This window comes from Arabidopsis lyrata (genome assembly GCF_000004255.2).
Source record: "Arabidopsis lyrata subsp. lyrata unplaced genomic scaffold ARALYscaffold_8, whole genome shotgun sequence".
NCBI classification, from domain to species: domain Eukaryota; kingdom Viridiplantae; phylum Streptophyta; class Magnoliopsida; order Brassicales; family Brassicaceae; genus Arabidopsis; species Arabidopsis lyrata.
The window spans coordinates 4,485,068-4,508,828 of record NW_003302548.1 but is presented as its reverse complement, the minus strand read 5'-3'; the positions used below and the strand labels follow the sequence as shown (position 1 = coordinate 4,508,828).

The 23,761-nt window shown below is 33.4% G+C and overlaps 4 protein-coding genes across 4 annotated transcripts in view; 1 reads left to right on the top strand and 3 right to left on the bottom strand.

The window, feature by feature from the left end:
- Window positions 1-10,032: 10,032 nt before the first annotated feature.
- Window positions 10,033-13,817, bottom strand: LOC9301504 (casein kinase 1-like protein 8). Its single transcript, XM_021010295.1, has 14 exons — window positions 13,152-13,817; window positions 13,020-13,060; window positions 12,872-12,941; window positions 12,647-12,795; window positions 12,479-12,574; window positions 12,256-12,326; window positions 12,088-12,149; window positions 11,909-11,972; window positions 11,746-11,830; window positions 11,477-11,603; window positions 11,287-11,372; window positions 11,124-11,187; window positions 10,590-10,741; window positions 10,033-10,509 (listed from the first exon to the last, which is right to left on the bottom strand). The coding sequence occupies exons 1-14, from the start codon at window positions 13,225-13,227 to the stop codon at window positions 10,210-10,212; spliced, it is 1,443 nt and encodes a 480-aa protein (XP_020865954.1). The 5' UTR covers window positions 13,228-13,817; the 3' UTR covers window positions 10,033-10,209.
- Window positions 13,818-15,293: 1,476 nt separating this feature from the next.
- LOC9299740 (malate dehydrogenase 2, cytoplasmic) lies at window positions 15,294-17,509 on the top strand. Its single transcript, XM_002865383.2, has 7 exons — window positions 15,294-15,489; window positions 15,779-15,937; window positions 16,019-16,194; window positions 16,303-16,580; window positions 16,666-16,801; window positions 16,890-17,001; window positions 17,145-17,509. The coding sequence occupies exons 1-7, from the start codon at window positions 15,447-15,449 to the stop codon at window positions 17,237-17,239; spliced, it is 999 nt and encodes a 332-aa protein (XP_002865429.1). The 5' UTR covers window positions 15,294-15,446; the 3' UTR covers window positions 17,240-17,509.
- Window positions 17,510-19,233: 1,724 nt separating this feature from the next.
- LOC9299738 (probable inorganic phosphate transporter 1-6) lies at window positions 19,234-21,709 on the bottom strand. The gene is made up of 2 exons (XM_002863616.2): window positions 21,536-21,709; window positions 19,234-20,998 (listed from the first exon to the last, which is right to left on the bottom strand). Exon 2 carries the CDS (start codon window positions 20,971-20,973, stop codon window positions 19,417-19,419), a length of 1,557 nt encoding a protein of 518 aa, XP_002863662.1. The 5' UTR covers window positions 20,974-20,998; window positions 21,536-21,709; the 3' UTR covers window positions 19,234-19,416.
- A 1,042-nt stretch (window positions 21,710-22,751) lies between these two features.
- The window catches only part of LOC110224160 (probable inorganic phosphate transporter 1-2), a 5,690-nt gene continuing 4,680 nt past the window's right edge, over window positions 22,752-23,761 (bottom strand). Inside the window, exon 4 of the mRNA XM_021032426.1 lies at window positions 22,752-23,757. Within this exon, the coding sequence (XP_020888085.1) occupies window positions 22,900-23,757 (858 nt within the window). The 3' untranslated portion in view covers window positions 22,752-22,899. The remainder of the gene's footprint in view (window positions 23,758-23,761) is intronic.

Sequence of the window (23,761 nt, the reverse complement as noted above, 5' to 3'; positions counted from 1 at the left end):
GAAAAAAAAAACGACTAAGTCTATGAAAATATTATTTCCTGAAAAACTTTCATGGACATGAGATGGGAAAAGGAGATTTTCATACCCGTACTATCTGCACCGTGGATTTTCATACCTGGACAATTTTGTAGGGTATTTTACAACCTAAATTTCAATAAAATTTGAATGTCATACATATACTTGATACAACGTGCAAAAATCGAAGTGAATCTAACGGGTGTTAGTCAACTCCGTTACGGTGCTGATTCATCGTACACGTGTATGCTGACGTGTATCGAAACGACGTCGTTTTCATACCCATACTGTCTGCACCGTGGATTTTCATACATGGACAATTTTGTATGGTATTTTACAAATTAAACTTCAATAAAATTTGAATCTCATACCTATACTTGATACAACGTGCAAAAATCGGAGTCAATCTAACGGGTGTTAGTCAACTCCGTTACGGTGCTGAGTTATCGTACATGTGTACGCTGACGTGTATCGAAACGACGTCGTTTTGATATGTGTTCTCAAAGTTTTAAATTTTTTTGCAAAATTGGGGACTCGAACCCACGAGCCGTAGTCACATGGGAAGCACCGAATACCAACTGGTCCCACAATGTTCATCGTTTTCTCATTTCTTCTTTTTCTTCTCAGAAATTAAGCATGAACAAAGTTTTACCGAGTGATTCTAACAAAAACTCGAGTGCTTTGCCTTTATCCCACTTAATGATTGGACGAATCTCCAACACCTGAAATTAAATCAGATTGTTGGTTGCAAAGAAATGTAAAAAATTGGTGTAACGTATAATCTTCTCACATCAAAAGTGAGGCTCCAAAATTTTTGACGAAATATATTAGAGGAATCATAGCATCAGCTTCAAAACCAGTTGCGACAACATGTGTAAAAGCCATTCCAATGCAAGTGCAACATTATCTTTTGTGTCTCCAAAACTTTTATAACTTAAACTTTGATAACAATTCCACATATGTATTACCAATTAGATACTTAACGACTATCTTTGTTAACAGTGCCGGCTCAAATAGGTGGGCGAGCGGTGCGACGGCCAGGGGTCCAATCCCGTGCTCCAATAATTAAGGGGCCCATTTTAATTTTTTTTTTTATAAAAGTATTAAAATTTTAAATTACAACATAAAAATAAAATTTAGAAGAGCCCATAAATTTTTTTATTATTGTTTTTAGTTTTAATAATTAACTTTTTAATAAAAATATCATACAATTTTTTTATATAACACAAAGAACACAAAAAAAAATTCTAAGGGCCTAAATTTTTTTTTGCCCTAGGGCCTATAATACCGTTGAGCCGGCACTGTTTGTTAAAAGCAACGAAAACAAAAACAAAATTCATGCAAAAGGATATACTAAATGTTCCCATCTAATGTGGTAGACCGACTTACTTGCTTTGGATGCAAATTAGGCGGTTCAAAATGCAAGAAGATGATATAAGTTTGTTTGTTTGTTTGTTAATTTCAAGAACACCCATGAAAGATGAAAAAGAGGATATAAGTTTGTTTTTAAAGACATTCATTTTGTGTTAAACATCTGATATTTCGATAATGTCGCATTGCCGAAAAAGGTTTGATTTGCATCTTTTTGCATTTTTTTAATCTAAAAGACCTGAAATGACCTCACCAATAACGAGTAGTAGAAATTTTTCCTTAAACCAGTTTTAACGTATTAAATGCTGTTAAAATCCTATGAAAAATGATGGTGAAAATAGATAAAAACACAATGTTGTCAACTCTCAAGGACAAAGGCGGTCGGAACTTTAAATTTGTTTTTTGTTACCAAAATTTAAATTTGCAAATTATAACAAAATAAAAAGGCTAAAATATGTTGGGACAATGCTCTTAGCAAGTGGTTTCTCCTACCGAAATTCAACATCAGTAAAACACGTTAACTTAAATATTAGAAATTAGATTATGGGTCTGGTTTTATCGACCTCATGATGTTAAATAAAAGGGATATCAACCTCCCCCCCCCCCCACCCATATCTTTATTAGTAAAATTAGTTGGTTATAATTTCGAAAACCTTAATATATTATTGTGCTATTACGGTAATAATTTTTTGTTTTTCTTCTTTTACATTTTTTTGGTCAACACAAAAATGCTAATAACTAGCTTTAAATGTTTTCCATATATTATCTCATCATTTACTTCCAAACATGTTAATAACTAGCTTTCTATATTTTATATTGTCAAAAAAAAATTTTAATTTGTCAGTCTTACCCAATTTATTGTGTTTTAAAGTTGTACTATAAAATCTTGTATATTTAGGTCTAACTTTTTTAACATAAATTTATAAATATATGCACCAACACGCGTCAAAAAAATTTAAAACTAACTTTTCAAATTTGGAAAGCAACTTTAGTTGTTACCATAAAATTTAATATTTATTATTTTACATTTTTCTAATTTGATATTAAAATCTTTACATAATTACCTATATTTCCTACTCACTCCCATCTATATATATGGGATAGCTCTTTTTTATTTCACATTATCTTTTTATCGTTTTCTCCGCATATTAGAATACAAATTGTATGAAAAACATGCAGTTTATGAAACATGATAATAAATATCAGTGTTTTACGTGCGGAGGAATCTTTTTCACCCATCAAAAACTTTTCTCACACCTCGACTCATTTCACACCAATGAAATGGATTCTGCTGTTACTCTTTCAAGGAGAGAACATTCTATATCTTTTCTTCTCACCAATCGAGACTTAAATCCTGATTTTGGTCAAACTACACCTTTTCAAAATAATTACCATAATTCCCAAATGGTATCCATGACTAATAACAATCAACCAATGAGGTTCCAAAACGTGTATTATCCTGCGACTATTTCGATTGAGAAACCAAATTCCCAAATGGTGTCCATGACTAATAACAATAATACCAATTTTATTGTTGGTCATCATGTGCAGCCAAAATTGAAATCGCAATCGCTTCAAATGCAGCCTCAACCTCAATCTCGTCCACAACCGCAACCTCAACTTCAGCCACAACTGCAACTAGATATCGAGGAAGATATTTCAACAGAGGATGAAGTGTGCATTTTACCGCTTATCGAGCAGATGAAGCGAGAGTGGCCGGAGATTATTGTCATAGAAGATGACGAGGAGGACTCCATGGATCTTGAATTAAAGCTTTAGAGAAAAATAAAATTCTCTCTTTTTCTCTTTTAATAAATTAAAAAAAATTAATCAGAGCAATATGAGGGTTTCAAGATGAGTTTTTGTTGCCGATCTTATATGAGGTTTATCTAATTTATAATATTTCTCTTTAGAATTAATGTTATATCCTAAGATTTGGTGTCAGTTTATAATTCCAATAATAACTACTTAAAGTGATATATGAAAATCTCCGAAAGAAACCATCATAAAATCAATATTCTAAAACATGGTTGAGCGTTCTGATTATATATTATGCAAACATTTTTATATAATTCAGGAGTCTAATAGTACGTTTGCCATGGCCGCGCAAGTTTTGGCGGAATTTTAAATTTTTCTAAACATATTTTTTGTAATTTATTATTTTAATGTATGTTGATTTTATTTATTTTAACTAATCAATAAGTTGATTTCTATTTGAAATATAATTTTTAGACCCTATATATTTATCCAATTTTTACATCTTTAAGAGATTATATTTGAATATCTAATTTATCCAATGAAATCAGTTTTATATATTTAGTTAGCCACCTAAAACTTTAATATATTATTATTACATTTTCTATAAAACTAAACTATATATTGTTTTTATAAAAACATAAAAATTATCATCTGTCTAGACATATAGATATTCGTCCACCGTCTAACCTAGAACGTTTTGAACCTTAATAAAAATGAAATTTTTATCTGGACGGTTCATTAAGATAAACCCAATAATAAAATCAGATGCATACCTAGAAAGATTTGTAACTAAGCCCTATAACAATATGCAATGCATACCAGATTAATAAGCCCATCAAAAATATTATATGTATAAATACTCATTCCTAAATATATAATGTTTCTTATTTATGTAATGTTTTCTTTAGTACATAATAAATTTAAGTGTATAATCCCAAAAATAACTTTAAACGATATTGAAATATCTCGGAAAGAGTCCCACGATAAAATTAATTTTGTATCTTGACAGTTTGCTAAGATAAACTCAAAAATAAAATAAGATGTGTATCTAAAGAGATATGTAAACTAAGCCTAATAATAATATGAAATGCATATCAAGAAAGATCAGTAAATAAAGCTCATCAAGAATATTTGATGCATAATATAAAGAGATCTAATTCCTAAACATAGAAAACTTACATCCATGATATTTATACACTTGAAAATTTAATTATCATACTAATATTGCAAAAATTCCTTAAACTGTCTATATTTTTTTTTGCAAATGTAGCCTTCACTTCCAAAAATACAATACAACTATCCAAGTCATTAAACTCCCTAATATGACCCTTGATGGTACATGTATTATCAAAATTCATAGCAATTCACATGTACTATAGCTCAACTCGGATCACTTTGTGCTTGTAGCTAGCCATGAGACCAATTATTCGGGATCAGGGATCCGTTCCGATCCGTTCCAAAAAACAGGATATCTAGGTAGGACGGATCCAGGTAATGACAAAGCGGATTCGGATAATAGAAAAATAAAAACCGGATATCCAGATATTTATAGTAAATTCATAAATTTTTTTTATTTTTCTTCAAATTTTATATTATAAAATATTTTTATATTAAATAAATTCAGATCCGGATATCCGGGGTGGCCGGATCCGGATATCCGGGGTGGCCGGATCCGGATATCATAACTACGGATCCGGCCTAGGCCTACTTGTAGCCTCTACCAACTTTATCCTTAACTAATTACAAACTTCCTAATTCCATCCAAACTGTTAAAATCATCCCAATTAGACAAATTCAATTAATCTCGTCAATTGAGATTTAGAATTCTTAAATCGTATTCACTGTTTTGCGATTACACTAACCCATCTTAAATATTGACCCTGCAAAATATTTCAACCCATATTCAAAGCTAGAAGAAGTGTTGTCGGGCCAATCTATCAAATTGGGGTTAGTGTAATCGTGGAACAATGAACACGATTTAAAGCAATCGCAGTTGACAAATTAATTAAATTCGAAGAGATGGATAAACCAATATTGGATGTAAAAATTAAAGAAGTACCAGTTGATTTTTAGTTACACCTCAAAAGGATGAAGGTAAATGTCCAGTTATATGTAAAATAGTATGGTAGCATTCGTAAGAGGGCACATGAACTGTATCGCATGGATTTACAAACACATTATCAAATTTGATTCAATATTTAACATGCATAATCTTTATGTAAACATAAATACCTTCAGGTGAAGTAAAAACCTTAGCAATATCATATAGTCAGCAAGGAAGTGTTGAACCTCCTAAAGTTGGATTCATCAAATATTTGTGAAATTTTTGGAATGGTAGAAAATTGTGGTTGTCGTTAGTTATGGGCAAAATAACTGGAACCGAATACCCAAAAGGACCCGAAATTTGGATGTACCAAACCCAAACTAATTTTTAGAAATACTTGAATGGGTCACCTCTATATTTGAAGAACCGATAATGAAAACTATACCCATTTATATTCAAAAGTATCTGAAATACAAGCATATATTTAAAAATATTGGTTATACATATACTTGTAATAACTCAAATACCCAAACGTACTATTATAAATTCGATTATATTTGATATGTTTCGGTAATTCGGGGTTTTAAGGTACATTTGGGTAAAAAGTAACAAATGTTTTAGTTAGAAGTGTTAGACGGGCCGGGCCGCGTTCATCTGGGCTGGCCCGGGATGGGCATTTAAGTTTGTGAGACTGCGACGGGCCGACCCGCAGCCCGCTATATATGACCGCGGCAAAAATGATATATTCATGTCCGCCCCGTTAAGTCAAACGGGTTAGTGGGCCGGCCCGGGGGCTTAGTTTTATTATTTTTAAAAATAATTAAAAATAAAAATAATTTTAAAATTTTGAAATTAAAAATTTTTCAATTTAAAAAAAAAAAACTTTTAGTATTTTTTCGTAGATTTTATAATTTTATACATTATAAAAATTTTCCTCCTAACTGGGTAACCAACCAAGGAGTTTTTATATTTAAAAAAAAAAGACGAAGATACTTCAAAAGATATTTGAAAATCTACGCATGAACACATTGTTTTATCTGTTGATCCGTAAATACGAATATTTTTTAAAAAAGTCGATAAATACCAGTTTAACTGTTTAAGACTATAATTAGTTGAACAAAAAAAATTCGATACAATGTGACATATTCACAGAGATGTTTAAAATAAAGAAATTCCTAAAAATACAACACTTTCAAGTTTTGTTTCCGAAAATACTACTATTAGTTTAATGTTCCAGAAATATCACCAAAAATTTTGGTTTCTAAAAATACCACAAACACAAAAATTGATTTTCAAATGTTGAGAATTTAAAATTTTAGATTTGAATTGGCTATTTTAGATATAGGGTATAGTTTCCAGGGGATATGGTTGAAGGTTTAGTTTTGAAATATGAAAATTTGATGGTATTTTAGGAAAATTAAAACTTAAGTAGCATTTTTTTTTTGTCAACCACACATTAATTAAAAAGTAACTCCATGAATGATTGCCTAATCAGGATGAGAAAAATTCACAAAAGTAGTTTTCGAAAGTAGAAGTCTAGAAGATCGAGCTAAACAATCCGCCTTAGAACTACATAAACGAGAAATAGAAGAAAGCGAGAAAAGAGAAAAAGAAGCACGGAGCAAACCAAAATCATCTAGCAGATTGGTGAAAGCGGGTCATTCTTAAGGGGACTGAACCATCGAGACTAACTCTGAACAATCTGTTTCAAACGCTTGACAATCAATCCTTCTTGAAAGGATAGTTTCCATAGCCCAAATTAATGCTCCCAACTCCGAGTGAAGGGGGGAGGGACACCTGCGAAGACACTTAGCACCCAACAGTATTGTATGATCACTTCCTTGAAAACACCACCAACCAAGACCCATAGTTGGATCCGAACTTAAGTAGCATTTTTGGAAAAGTAAAATTTAAGTGTCATATGTTTGAGAATTGCCTTATATAATATAATGAGCTAATACTTTCATGTATAAACGTTAGTATTTAACTGTCACAAGAATTTTTATTATATACAATAAAATCTCTATAAATTAATATTTGATAAACTAATAACATCTATAAATTAATAAATTTTTCCGGTCCCGAGTTAGAACTAGTGTAAAAACTGACACAAATAGATAAAATAATAAGATAATAATTTTTTTGAAAATTTTATGTAAACATATGGTCTCATCAATATCATAAATTAATAATTGTATAAACTTATCAATAAATAAATATATATATATATATACAACTTAATATTTATAATATATGATAGCCATATTTATATAAATATTACATGTAAAAACTTTTAGTGAAATATAACTCTAGTATTGTTTGTTTTTCTTAAATTTGTATTAATTTTTGGTAGAGTTCATTTCTAATAATTTTTGAAAAATTATTGGGTTCACCCCCCTTATTTACCCCCTCTTAATTAGCCAATAAAAATATAACAATATGCCATGAAATACTATATTTTAAAATAAATCAAAATTAAAATCCGAAAACAAAACAAATTAAGGAAACAAATCTTTATACTTTTAATTAAATAAATTAAATATCGGTTTGTGTTTATAAATAAGAGTTTGGGTGTAGATTATACAATTAAATGAGGTTAATTATATGTCGGTTTAAATTTATATAGATGGATTAGGATTTAAATTTACAATTAAAAAATAATATGTCAGTTTGGTTTATAAAAGAGTGATTAGGGTTTAGATTTTACAGTTAAACAAAATTATATGTCAATTTGGGTTTATAAATGAGGTTTAGGGTTTAGATTTCACAATTAAACAAAATTATATGTCGGTTTAGGTTTATAAAAGAGTGGTTAGGATTTAGATTTTACAACTAAATGAATTAGATGTTGGTTTGGGTTTATAAAAGAATGGTTAGGGTTTAGATTTTACAATTATTCAATTTACGTGTTTTTAATGAATTAATTTATTTTTTTATTTAGATAATATTAATTGTTTTAGTTTATTTGATTAGATTAAATGGTAAATTTTGATTGGCTAGTGAAGAGGGTGTGTGAATAAGAGGGGTGAACCCAAGAATTGTTCATTATTATTACTACATAGAAAAAAGTTTGTGTTGTTTTCTAAACTTAATATTTGATTTTCTACTTGTAATTGGTTCTACAAAATAGTGATTATAAAGGAAAAAATGTTTTTTTAGATAGAATTCTTTTAAGAACTATAAAAATAGTAAAATCTCTATAAATTAATAATTCTTAATTTATTGATAAATTAATATCTTTGTAAATTAATTAATTTTTTCAGTCCCGACATTATTATTTTATAGAAGTTTTACTATATGTTATACTAGATAAGGACCCGTCCGATGGACGGGTTTATTTTTAAAAAAAATTAAAATCAAATTTAACAAAAAATTAATTAACAACGTTGTAAGTACAAATTTTCTTTCAAAAGTAAAAACAATATTTACTTTTTCACTGTTGCCTTGTTTCTTTAACCACTAAAATTATTAATTCAAAATTATTTCGAATGAAAGATATATCACATAACAATAATTCATGGTATACTTATACGAAGAACAAAAATTAAAAATATTCATCATAAAGTTGGTGAATAAAACCAAAGTGGTGTTTAATTAGACACGTAAAAAATATAAAGATGATAAATCGACTAAATTCTTTAGCCTTCCAAGCTAACGTTGCGGGTTCGGTTCATATATACTCGATTGCAATAAATTTATGATCAATCAATAAAAATTAATAAATTCAAAAAATTATAAGCACGATGATATATGAATCTTATATAATTCAAATATGAACATAGAAATTGAAATAAAAAAATTTGAAATAGTATAATTAAATTCAAAATATCAAAAACAAAAAAGAAGCTTCTTACATATTCAAGAATTTCAAATAAAACAATATAAACTTTACTTAAAATCATCGCATATTTCTAATTAGAAAATAATATTGATATAAATAAAGTAAATTTGTAATTTAAATCATGACACATGTCACTATCTAAAATCATTAGAACTATGATATATTATAAATCTTATGTAATTTAAACTGAACGTAGAAACCAAAATAAATAATTTAAAGATGTGACAGTTAAACTAAAATTAAAAAATTATAAACACAATGATATATGAATCTTTGATAATTTAAATATGAAAAGAGAAATTAAATTAAACAATCTAACTATACTACAATCATAATTGAGGACAAAAAAAAAATAGTTAAGTAAAAAAATATTACAAAAAGGAAAAAAAAAAAATTGATCTCACATATTTCTAATTGAAAAAATAAACTCAAATAAATAACATGAGGATTAGTTTAATTAAATCATCACATATTTCTAATTGAAAAAGAAATTGAGATAAATAATATCAAATTTTAAATTAATATATAATAACAAATGTTTTCTTTTAATAAAATTGCTTGATTTTTTTCTTGTTTAATTGAAACATAAAAAACGTATAATTTCCTTATTATTATCTTTTGACATTTTTTAAATTTGTTTATAGAAATATGAATTATTTACAATTATTCTTATAATTATCTTTTACATTTTAAAAATTATTTAAATTTGTAATTACTTTCAATTATCTTCTTTTTTTATTTTAAAAAGGAAATTTTTATTTTACACGTATCAAAATCTAAGATCAATAGATTTGTCACGTGTCACGATAATATGAGTTATTAACTTTAAAAATCATACTTTATATAATAAGATTCGTACACTTGTTTCAGTAAAAACTAATTTGGGGTGTCCAGACCCAATTTTGCGTAACTTTTTACGAGGACAAATGACATTTAGGTTTAGTTTTATTTTTATTTTTGTCAGACGACATTTGAATCATTATTACAAGATAAACACATGGAATTTAGTGAAGAGCTTAACAAGTTAAAACCATATACTTATCACATATAATTTGTAATCAAATGATGTTCGATTTATTCCTTAAATTAGGAAACCGATAATTTCGTGAAATAAAAACAAAGTATCCATCCATAAAAATGTCGTAGTTTCCTCCACTCACTCACCAATAAAGCCAGCTTCTCACTTCCTCTTTCCATTCCCTATGGTGAGTAGCTCAAAGCTCTGGAGCGTGATGTCACGCGCAGTCCTCGACGGCGCAGCTCGGGCAAAAGAAGAAGACGATGGTCTAGTGGTTGGGTCAGGGATAAGCTGAGTCCTCTGAGCGGTTGAGGAACGGCCATTGTTTGGGACAACTCTGCTCGAGCGGTTCTCTGTGAAATCAGCTGAAGAAGTGGCTCGTACGCTCGAGACAACAGCTTTTCTTGAAGAACTTGCGTGTCTTGTTGAAGAGATTGGTCTTTCGACTCTCTCATAGTTTTGCTGGTTTTGATCAAACACGAGTTTAAGAAAGGATTTGAATAGCCAATATAGAAAAGTTTTCATGTATTTAGATGACTCACTGGAGTTGTATCCTTTGATGATGCTAATACATTCTCTGAGGTTCTTGGTCTAGATCGATCAGCTTGAACCACACCGCTTCCTGAGCCGTTTCTTCTAGCATATGCCTCTAAAGCACCTGAGAATCTATCGCGACTGTCTTGCCCAGCTCCAGCTGTATACAGACACAAATTTGGTTTACTATGTCCGGTTTTGTTCAAACACCAAACTTTGAGTAGCAAACACGATGCTTTTGTGACCAAGTCAGTTATAAGAAAATCAACAGACGAATAGGCCTAGACGCACACTTAAGATATTCCTACAAAACTGATGAAACTTTCTCTTAGAAAATGAAGAAAAAGAAAAAAACAGAAACTAATCGGTTCCTAGGTGGCTACAAAGCACCTGACGTTTTAGCATCGCAAGTAACCAAATAGGGAAACTGTTTGATGAAGCGAAAAAGCAGAAGCAACCACGAAAAGATACACGGAAACTTAGACAAGTGTTGAATCTAAGAGTTGTTACTGAAGATATGGGTTATACAGTTTAAGGCTTACCTGAAGGTTTATCTGATCTTTCAGCAGTTGGTACTGGAGGATTCATAGCTGGTCTCAGGCTTGACTGTTGGAACACAGAGACAACCGTGAGAATTTGATGATTTGTTCTAAAGAATTTTTTAAGATGATGGAAAATTCCAAAAAAAAAATAGATGTTACTTACTCTTGGTTTGGAGCTAGAGCTGGAGCCGGAACTAAACTGTGGATACTTCAAGATTGTCCAATCAAATACATAATCAAACTGATAACCTGAAAAGTTATATAATAAAAACAACACATTTTTGAGTATTGTATGTGAAAATCTTTGCGTATAAACTACAACAAAATAAGGAAAAATTGAGACTTTTCCCAACCTTCTCTAATGAAGAGATCCCTGAAAAGCCTCTTTAGGTATGGATAATCTGGTTTGTCTTCGAACCGCAATGATCGTACATAGAGGAAGTATGATGTGAACTCAGGTGGAAAGGATTTACAGAGAACCTGCCAGTGGACATTTAAATTATATCTATGAATGCAACATTTAGGTAAGTGGAAGACTCTTTTGCTGGATTTAAGAAAACATCCATGGCAGTTTCCATACAGGTTTCCGAATCTATTTGAAAAATGGATTAGGAAGTAGTACCTCTACCGGTGTAAGCCTTTTCTTTTCGCTGATCTTGTCATACTTCTGCTTTTTGGTACCCGCACGAAGGCCTTGCCAAGGAAGACTAGCAAGAGAGACTGAGGGTAAGGGACAAATAGAAGAAAACTCTAAAATATTGGATGAAGTAAGGAACTATCTATACCTTCCTCGAAGAAAATACATAAGCACGTAGCCAAGAGATTCCAGATCGTCCCTCCGACTTTGCTCTATATTTAACAAATCTCAATTTAGTTTGATGGACGTAAAAATAGTCAAAGTTTTTTTATGTGAGAGTGAAAGAAGAAAAAGCTCGCACACACATAAAAAGCAAACAATACTCACCAATTCCAAGATGGGTGTTAACACTTGCATATCGAGCTGTTCCAGTAAGATTCTTGTTTTCCCTAAATAAGTAACTCTCAATTAGTAAATATATTACCAATATTTCATTAACACTTCAAAAATTTATATTGAGCGAAACTTTTTAACAAGACAAAGAAAAATGTGTACCTGTAGGGAATGTGCCTATGAGTTTGAAGATCTCTATACTTTTTTGCAAGTCCGTAGTCAATGATATACACCTACACAATAACAAAGAGGACATATCAGTGAAAAGATGCAAATGCAAACATAAAGTAGTAGCAAAAGACCAGCGAAAGAAATCCGAAAAATCAAACAAGTATATTATTATCATTCCACATAAAAAAAAAAGTTGCATACCATAACTACTCACCTGGTTCGCTTTGCGTCCAAGACCCATCAAAAAGTTATCTGGCTTTATGTCACGATGAAGAAATCCCCGGACATGCATATACTCAACTCTATTTATCTGAAGAAATCAAAATATGAGTAACACAATAACTCAAATATATCAGAAGAAAGGAAGATAATATATCCATACCATCTGATCTGCGAGCATTAGAACCGTCTTTAGATTAAACCTCCGACTACAATAATTAAATAAATCCTCCATGCTCGGACCCAAAAGGTCAATCACCATACAGTTGAATTCACCCTCTACCCCATACCATTTTAGATGCGGAATTCCAGCTTCAATAACACAAGCATAAAGATCAATAAAAGAACGATCATTGAAGGGTTTAAACCGACGAAAGACGAAACTTACTTCCTCCTTGAAGAAGCATATAGAGCTTTGATTCATAATGAAGTTGAGGATGCCTAGCCCTCGCAGGTTCCTACAAGTTTTGGTGATCAAGAATAAGTTAACACATTACTGAATTAAAAAGAGTAATGGTCAAAATGTTGAGACTTACAAGCTTCACAGCAACTTCTTCACCAGTTTGTACATTAACCCCTGAAATCAACACAAAATCAAAAAGAGTTATTACAAAACCAAAACTTGGAATTACCAAAAAGACATGAATAAAAAAAAAAGAAGCAAATACCTAGAAAAAGTTCACCAAATGAACCACTTCCAAGTTTACGTCCAAGCTTATACTTGCCACCAACCACACGATCCATCGTTTCCAAATCAAAAAGTTTCCTCCTTTCTACAATCTCTTAAAAGCTAAAGTTGACCCAGATCTCAATTTTTGTTCCTTGACTCTCGAAAAGCTTGGTCGAATTCGAAGATCCCCAATTCAAATTCGAATATCTGAATCGAATCAAAACTATTTTGACCCAAATAGATTCACCAAGTAATCTAATTGAACTTCAAACTAAAATTCACCCATTGACCAACATCGTTATCGAAACTCTGACATTTTTTTTTCTGACAAAAAGTTTTCAGATCAGGTTTTGAAGAAACACAAAATGAAAGGGAAGAGACAAAACAAAAAAAAAAAAAAGGTGAAAAGAACAAAGAGAGACGAAATCAGACCGAAACAAAAAAAATTGGGTCTTTGGATTCGATTATCGTCTGATCTATAAAGACTGTTATGAGACAGCTTGATTCAGTATTTTTTTTTTTTTTTGATTCTGAAAAAAATCTGATTTTTTTTTTTTCTTAAGGAAGATAACGAATTACAGACGAAACCAAACGTTAAAATAAAAATGAAAAAGAAATCTGACGAGACGGCCTTGAAGATGAGAGATTTTCTTTCCTTATCACTAATTTCTTTTTCTTTTTCTCCAATTTTGCTACATTTCTTCATTTATGGAGTGACCTACCTCTCCATATAAAAAAGATGTTAATTAATAACATAAAATTAGTTGGATTTTAATGTTATGTAGCATTTTTTTTTTGTTATTGGAGTAATATACTAATATTGATAGTAGATTTAGAGCGGTTACAAAACATGAAAAAACAAATTACAAAAAAACATAATGTTCGATCCAAAACCTATAACTAGCAAAAAAGAGAATTTTTCGATAATACATTGCTAAAATTAAAAAATCTTGTTTCGATATTATTGAAACCCTCAAAGTTTACCACAAAGACTTTCCGCACTACAATCTATTAATATAGACTTTAATATTTGTTACAATAACAAAAAGTTGAACTTAGCTTTCTCCGCAAATCATAATTTTTTTTTTTAAATATCTTTGTCACGAATCTTTCGGATGAACAGTCGGATAAACGCTACACTTCATACCGGCGGAGTATTTACAGGAGGTACTTTTCGCCAATTTTTGCAATAATAGCTTGTTCTAAACGAGTATTGAAGCCAACCAAAACTTACTACTACGCAGTGGCGGAGCTAGAAAATTATTTTACGGGGTCGGAAATTTTTTTTAGTATAAAAAATACATTAGATATTTCATTTTTCTTTTTCTTTGTATGTTTGTAAAAAGGTAAATAATATTAGGTAAATTTATCTCATTTAACATAAATTATGGGTTTAAAATTCTAATGGAAGACTAATTTTCAAGTATTTGGACTATTTTTTGTTTCATGTTCCAATATTAATTTTGTATTGGTATCAAAATTTATTTTAGGTTGGGGTCATTACAATTATTACCAATTACAAATAATGAATTTTTAAAAAATTATGGGTCAGTTGACCCCCTACCAAACCATTGCCTCCGCCACTACTACTATGCTTTGTATAATCTATATAGTCACTAAATTGTTAAATTTGGTTTATTGATTCTCAATAGTAATAACAATTTTTTTTTATTAGATCGGTTACCGATCTATAAAATTTTAGTATGTGGGATAACGCGATTTGATAGAATCGAATTTAGATGGAGAAGACCGCAAATGAACTTTTTTTTTCCTTTTTTCTTAATTACAAGCATGATATGCATTAAAAATAATCAAATATTGCATATTCAGATTTCTCAAATTCCTGTTTTCAATATTATATTATCATTTTTTCTGTTTAGACCTTTTCTTCTATAACAGTGTCAAACATATAATGACATGCATTTTCTACAAAGACAGCTAGAGAACTTTGCTTTTAAATATTCAGACACAACTTGGAAAATAAAAACATATTAAACAAGAAAAAGTACACATTGAGGATCCATCAATTAGGGCTTTTACCAAATTAGTCGGTACGATAAACTCGCCTAAACACTAAATATGGGCTGAATTTATTGGGCTTCTTCTATCAATGGCTCGGCCCATTACATATTTCCAAAATGATAATTCTATGACGTGGGCATCAATCCATGGATCTTGAGCTTTCACCACGTCCACCAATAATAAATAAACACACAGGTCTGCTTCACACTGATCATCAATCACGATCTCTTCTATTTTATTCACCGGCGTTAATTTTCCGATCTCGATTAAGATGGCGAAGGAACCAGTTCGTGTTCTTGTTACCGGAGCTGCAGGTAATCTCCGATCTTATTTCTGCTCTCTCTGGTTATTGATTCGTATCGTCAGATCTTTAGAGTCGTATAATGAGATCTGATGAGAGAAATTAATTGGATCTAAATTTGTTCTGATTTTGTAATTTTGCGATTGATTTGTAGTTTTGTGTTTAGATCACTGTTTAATTGTGTTTTGGATGAATTGTATGAAGGATTTTTGTTACTTTGGGTTGGTTTTGATCATGATTTTGCGATTGATATGTATTTTTGTGTAGATTATGTTTAAGTGTGTGTGTATGTTGTTTTGCAGGACAAATCGGATATGCTCTTGTTCCTATGATTGCAAGGGGGATAATGCTTGGTGCAGACCAGCCTGTGATCCTCCACATGCTTGATATCCCTCCGGCAGCAGAAGCTTTGAACGGTGTGAAAATGGAGCTGATCGATGCTGCTTTCCCTCTTCTGAAAGGTAAGTTTTGAGTTATGGAAGTTGTGAATTTGTGCACCCTTGGATTGTATATGATGTTGCCTTTTTTTTTCCTGATGACAGGTGTGGTTGCTACAACTGATGCCGTTGAAGGATGTACCGGTGTTAATGTTGCTGTCATGGTTGGCGGTTTCCCGAGGAAGGAAGGAATGGAAAGGAAGGATGTTATGTCCAAGAACGTTTCCATTTACAAGTCTCAAGCTGCTGCCTTGGAGAAGCATGCCGCACCAAACTGCAAGGTTATAAGTCCTTTAATTGTTTCTTATAGCCATTATGCAGAAGTGAAGAAGTTAATCTCTTACTTTGTTGTAGAGATATTTCATATTTGCTATCTCTGCATTTTGTAGGTTCTGGTTGTTGCAAACCCTGCAAACACCAATGCATTGATCCTGAAGGAATTTGCACCATCGATCCCAGAGAAGAACATTACTTGCTTGACCAGGCTTGACCACAACAGGGCATTGGGACAAGTCTCTGAGAGGTTAAGCGTACCAGTGTCTGATGTCAAGAACGTGATTATCTGGGGAAACCACTCATCAACCCAATACCCAGATGTCAACCACGCTACCGTTAAGACTTCCTCTGGAGAGAAGCCAGTGCGTGAGCTAGTCAAGAATGACGAGTGGTATAAATCTTTTCAAACCCTTATAATATCTCAATCTTGTTTTCGTCTATACGGTACTCAAATTTTTTAGAGATTAATGTTGTAGGTTGAATGGAGAGTTCATTTCCACCGTTCAACAACGTGGAGCTGCCATTATCAAGGCCAGGAAACTGTCTAGTGCACTCTCTGCAGCTAGCTCTGCTTGTGACCATATCCGTGATTGGGTCGTTGGAACACCCGAGGTTGGTCATAAATACTGTTTAATCTCGAATCAATTGGTTTTTTTGTGTACTAAATAAAACTAATAAGTTCTTCGATTTGATTTCTCAGGGCACATTTGTTTCAATGGGAGTATACTCAGATGGATCCTACAATGTTCCAGCTGGACTTATCTACTCTTTCCCCGTAACCTGCCGTAATGGAGAGTGGACTATTGTTCAAGGTAAAACACAATGTTCTCAAGAGAATCCAATCCACCTCTAATGCTAAGTGTGCAAAGCTGGTTCTCGCTGCGATGATTAGCTCATAGAACTAGTGATGTTATTTTAGAGATTGTTCTGATGTATGTGTGTTGTTTGTTCACAGGTTTACCGATCGATGAAGTATCAAGGAAGAAGATGGATTTGACAGCAGAGGAGTTGAAGGAAGAGAAGGACCTCGCTTACTCATGCCTCTCTTAAACCGGTTTTTCTCTGCCGGTTTAATCAGTGAGAGCTTTGTTTTGAATAAAAAAGTTTGCTATAAAGAACTTTTAATAAACCTCTTGAGCTTGAGGTTTAGTTTTCCTAATTTTCGATGTGTCAGTGCTGATTTGCTGACCATATAATCAATCATATTGATAATTGATTGATCTCGTTTGGTTTCTGGTTTTTTTCTTACGTAACGGGAGATGCAAAAACTCGTATTTATTGGTCGAATTTTACGTAATGTGACATTCTCGGTTGGCAGTATATCAACGGTAGCTTACCCGATGGCCACGAGTTCGGTCGATTAGGTAATCCTGTGGTAACTAAAACAATCCAATACTAATGTCAAAATTGAAAAGCTTGCAAGGTTTTTGTAAATATTTTTGGGTTTTGATGTAAGTTACAAGGAGTTAAATTTGATCCGGACGGCGATTACTTGAGGCAATGGATCCCGGAGCTAGCAAGATTACCTACGTGGGACGCTCCTGTATCCGTGCTAAGAGCCTCGGGTGTTGAATTGGGTAGCAATTATGCTAAACCCATTAGTAGACTTAGACACAGCCTGGGAACTTCTCACACAAGCAATATTGAGAACACGGGAAGCGCAGATCATGATCGGTGTTGCACCGGAAGAGATTGTGGTGGATAGTTCCGTTAGAGATTCATATGTAAAGGTAGCCACTGAGAAGACATGGTTCATGTAGTTCCATGACTGCTTGTAAAATGGATCAGGAGGATACTGTATAAACACTAATATATTCAAGAATCAAATACCATGTCATTACCAATGAACAGGGAAAAGAAGCAGTTATGAAGACGGCAATAGAAACCAAAAACTGAAGATGGAGAGGAACTAAAAGACTTTATATTTGGTATAACTATGTTGAGGAATTAACATTATAGATGTGGTTCTCAAGAATGTGACTTGAAAAGGTAACCGAAAAACCAAAGAGATCGTGAAATAAGCTGGCTCAGCTAGAGGAGTGGAATATATAGATTCTCGTTTTATCTGTGAATGACTTCATTTTACCTCTTCTTTCTGAGTTCGAGTGAGACGAGCTTCTTCGGAGGGTGAGCATAGAAAATTCCATAATGTGAAGCACTTGAAGATGCATAATACGAGGTAACTGTCAGCTGAGCAAACTTTGGAAGTGCATAACCTACCAAACATTGTACACAAAACAAAAGTTCAGGTACTTGAAAGAAAACAGACAGATGTATATACAAGTACAAAAGACTACGTGCACAAAGCTACTAACATACCCACTACCACCTGGCATTTGAAAGTTTTAAACAGATAAGAGGAAAGCCAATCATCTTGATGGGTAAATCATTAATGCAAGTAATTCACCTAAAGGTAAAAGTTGCAATTCTACACTGTGAAGCACACCTTGATTCGTATTCACCATACAATAGTGGAAAAATTATCACGGCTCGTAAACTTTCTTGCATTTAAATTCTACAACTACAAAAGATGCTAACAGAACTACATAAGTTCAAAACACAAAATGTGAAGGCCATTCACAAAACATTAGGACAAACCACAGACATTTAATCACTAATGCAGGATATATATATATATATACACAATAGATAGTTAAGCCCAAGAGAAGCGAGTGAGACAAAGAAGATTATGCTACCTCCAAAATCTCTAACGGAAAAGAAGACATGACCATTAACGGAAAAGAAGACATCATTGGCCAAACTATCACCTCCAATGATCAACAGGTTCCATCGGCGGTTCATCAGAACGGTTCCAAGAGATTGAAACCCGACTCTTCTTCTTCTTCTTCCTCGGTCGCGGTTAAGAGATAGAACAGGAACATGAGCTTCTACTCAATACCAGAACAATCTTGTTCCTTAATGTGCGAAGGGAACAATTTGCTAGATATTAAAGATTCTTCTTCCGGTAGAAGAAGCTCAACAAAGGATATTTAATTTGAAAAAAAAAATTCTCATACTATATGTTTGTTGTTATATTTTGGATATCAGATTCTAATAGCAGTTTTTATATATTATAAAATCCGTTTAATGAAAACGTAATTAAAAAAAAGTAGGAAACTCAGAGTGCAACAATATAATCTAAAAATCTTTCAAAACACAAAAAAAAAACAAAAGATCCTAACAAAATGCGATAATTAAGAAAAACAAAAAGAAATTAAAAAAAAAATCTAAACAACAACAATCTTCTCCTGGATTTTCTCCGGTTCAGTTTCGCCGGAAAGCTCTTCAAGCGATATCCCATTAGGCTCCGGAATTGTACCTAACGTGATTAACAAGCCAGCAAGATTGATTCCTCCCATGATGTATAACGTGGTACTCATACCCAAAGCTTTAACCAAAGCAGAAAACCCAAAAGAACCGACCATCGCACCGGCTTTACCCGACGCTGCCGAGATACCGTGACAAGTTGACCTTATCCTCGCCGGAAAAATCTCAGCCGGGACAATGAAAGTAGTTGCGTTAGGTCCAAAATTTGAGAAGAAAAATGTGAAAGAGTAGAGAACCACGAAACCAATCCGGTTAGCCGGTAAGGTCCAATGATGGTACGGTATGGCTAAACTGAACATGAAAACGGTCATCATAGCGAATCCCATGACCTGAATCTTTTTCCGTCCCATATAATCGATCAAGAATATAGTGAAAATGTAACCGGGAACGGTACTGCAACAAGCGATTATGGTTTGAGCCCTAGCGATCATGAAGAGCTCTTGGATTGCGTTCATGGTTTTAGCCGAAGGTAACCAACCGATGGTGGTGAAGATATCCTTCTGGAACAAGTTTTGGCTGTAGAAAGCAATGTCGAGGAGGAACCATGTGGAGGCTGTTCCGAATAAGTGAAGTCCGTGACGGCGAAGGAATTTCATGGAGAACAAGCCAAACTCGTCTGAGGAAACCCTAGCTTGGTCATTCTTTGCGGAAGAGGCTTCAATGTCTACGTTGAGAACCTTAGTCATATCCGAAGCTGCTTGTTCCGCGTTCTTGGCGACTAGAGCGGTGTAACGAGCAGTTTCGGGCATCTTCATCCGCCAGTAGTAAGTCAAGAGAGCTGGTAAGGCGCCTACCATGAGGATGATCCTCCACACGTAATCTGCTTGTGGGACAGTGGAGGCTGCACCGTCCAATATATAAGCCCGAGATGGAAACTTACTCTCGAAAACAGCCGAGACAAGTAACGAAACCGCTCCTGCAGCAAGGATCCCAACTCCTTGCATACCGAAAACCGCTGCTATGAACGCTCCGCGAGTACGTTTGTTGGCATACTCGGACATGATCGTAGCGGAGAGAGGATAGTCACCACCGATACCAAACCCGAGCCAGAAGCGGAAGAAGCAGAGAGTTACCATGACAGTTTTTGGGTCTCTTCCAAGAGAAAGACCAGAACCAATGGAGCATATGGTCATGATCAAGAGTGTCAAACCATAGACTCTCTTACGTCCAAGCTTGTCACCAAGACATCCGAAGAAAATCTGTCCGAGTAACGTTCCGGCGAAGGCCACACCACTCACGGCGGCAGAGATACCGTCAGGGAGGCTTCCGGGAGAGGAGGAGCCAGGAACCTGATAGTAGATCCGGCCAAGTAGCTTCGTGATAAGAGATATCACGAAGAGATCGTATGAGTCTGTGAAGAAACCCATACCGGAGACTACCACCGCCGTGACGTGGTACCATTGAGTCTTTGCAACGTCAAGAGCTTTCAAGATGCTTCCTTGTTCTTCGTTAGACATGGCGATATTTTTTGTTCTCTTAACTCTGAAAAACCAAACAAGTGGAAAGAATTGTTAAAATATATATAGAGAACGTTGGTGTAACAAAAACGTAGCAAGTCTAGTTTGATAAAAATATGAAACTAGTAGTACTATAATTTAGGTAATAAAATCTATCAACAACTTAAAAAAAAAAATTGGGGATCCGTGACTTAAACTGACCAAAAATATTGCGATAAAAAAGATAAGACACAGAAAGATCATGTCATATGGTTTCTAGCATGCAAAATTCATGATCCATCGAACAAATTAGTTTCCGTGATGAAACATCTGATATTAGTTGCGAACAAATATATGAACTAATTATGTTTATCGAATAATCGAGGAAACTCTACAAAGAATAAACAAGAATAAACTCAAAAAGAACATGTACATATAGAGAATGTATGATGAATCTACAAAGAACGTAACACATGATTATATTTTTTTTTTTCGTGACGACACATGACTATATATCATTCCAAACTTTCAAAACGTTATACGAATTCCAATATAAAAAAGTTATTAAAATTTAGGACTGAACCTGCTTTAGTGTGACCTAAGCTCTTCTCTTCAACGCCGCCTTCAACTTTCGCCGGAGATGGATTCAGTGGAAGCGGTGGAGAAGATCCTGAACTACAGTTTCACGAAGTACAAGACTCTTCTCAAGGACGTGATTAATAACCAAAGACTCGTTTTTTTTTTTCAGCTGATGATTGTTGATTTGATTGTTGTTAGGTGTTAGGGTTTATAGCTTTATATATATAGATGAGAGAACAACAATAGCATATTCTATTAGGAAAAGGAATAGAATTTTTTTTCTTTTTTTTTGTGTGTTTGATAAAATCAGAGTGGAAAATTGAGAATAATTCACGTAACTCTTTTTAATAGTTTTAATATTTTAATATGTTGATAATTGTTGGGAATTTTTGGTTGATTCTATCCGATTGTAAAAGATTGCAAATTGGTTACTGAGAATATTCCTTCTTAGTAACAATATTATAGAATTTTTATGCACAAAAAAAAAGAAACTATATTTATCTATAACTACGTACGTGAACATTAAATTAAACAAAAATTCAAAAATCCAAAATTGAATTCAATTAGTAATATAGATGGTATTATTTTTGTCTTATGAAATAAACCAAACTAAACCCATTTCGAACTCAAATCTTGTGCAATTCAAACGAATAAACAAAAATTCACTAAAATCATATATTGAAATTAAATATAAATACAGATAAATTGTATTTATATACCCCAAAAGGTCATAATATAATTAAGTGTATATATTTGTAACAGTTTCCTATTCAAAATCAACCGTACCCACACCAAAATAAAATCACATTTTAATCATTCGGAGTTTCGGACATGTTTTCTAAAACCTAAAAACCTCAAACTCAAAGAAGTTAAACCATATACTGACCCGAAAATAAAAATGTCCTGACCTATTTCCAGCTACAAGAATCATGTATTCGACTTCTACACCATTATAGAAGCTCGAACAGAATTAATCCACAATCTCCTTCTTGATAGTGACATATGAATGGAATATTTTCGAGCTTTTATTATGGTGTACTAGTCAAATTCTTGTGTTTTATTTTCGTTGCTCTAAGCTAGTGTGTTGCTCTGTTTTGATAGAGCTCTAAACTTTGAATGAAATTCATTAGTTTTCTAATAGATTAATATAAGTAAACGACTAAAGCTAATTTCAACCTTGCTTTTGGAGTGACAAGTTTTTTTCAGAACAGTGAGTCGAGTTCAAAATATTCAACAAGATTTAAATGATATCATAAATATTCTTATAACATCATACCTTCAAGTCAGCGAACGAATAAAATGAAAACAAAACCAAACATCGCACTCCAAATAACAAAATTAAAATAGAAAATTACAAAAGTTTCATCGTCACAAAATATATAACAATTTCTCGTCATGGCTAACCTCAGCCTCACCAGAGAGTTCTTCGAGGGACTTTCCCTTTGGCTCTGGGACAAGGAAGGTGAAGAGCATACCGATGAAGTTAAGAACACCAAGCACGATCAGTGAGTTCTTAACTCCGATGCCTGGTGGGTATCCTGCATCCACCTTGGCCTTGTCTTGTGACTGAGCTGCATATAGGAACCCGAAGGCTCCAATGATGGCTCCAGCCTTACCAGCCGCGGCTGATATTCCATGACATGTTGACCATAGCCTGGCTGGAAAAATCTCAGCCGGGACAATAAAAGTGGTTGCATTTGGACCAAAATTGGCGAAGAAGAAAGTGAGAGCGTACATAACCACAAATCCGATACGGTTTTCTGGTTTGGTCCAGTGGTTGTAAGGGAAGGCAATTGCAAACATAAAAACGGTCATCATGAAAAATCCCATTGGCTGGATCGCAAACCTTCCAATGATATCAATAAAAGCAACTGTGAACCAGTAGCCTGGGACTGTACTGCAAAGGGCGATAAGAGTCTGAGCCCTAGCAATCCTGAAAACCTCATGGGTCGCGTTCATGGTGGCTGGCTTTGGGATCCATCCGATGGCCGAGAAAATATCCTTCTGGAACAAGTTTTGGCTGTAGAAGGCAATGTCAAGCAAAAACCAAGTGGAGGTAGTCCCAAGGAGATGAAGCCCATGGCGCCGAAGGAATTCCTTGGAGAACAAGCCATAGTTTTGTCTGGGGTCTTTGACGAAATCCTCGGCCCTCTCCTCAACCTCAAGATCTGTATGTAAGACCTTGGACATGTCTGCTGTGGCTTGTTTGATGTTCTTGGCCACCAAAGCG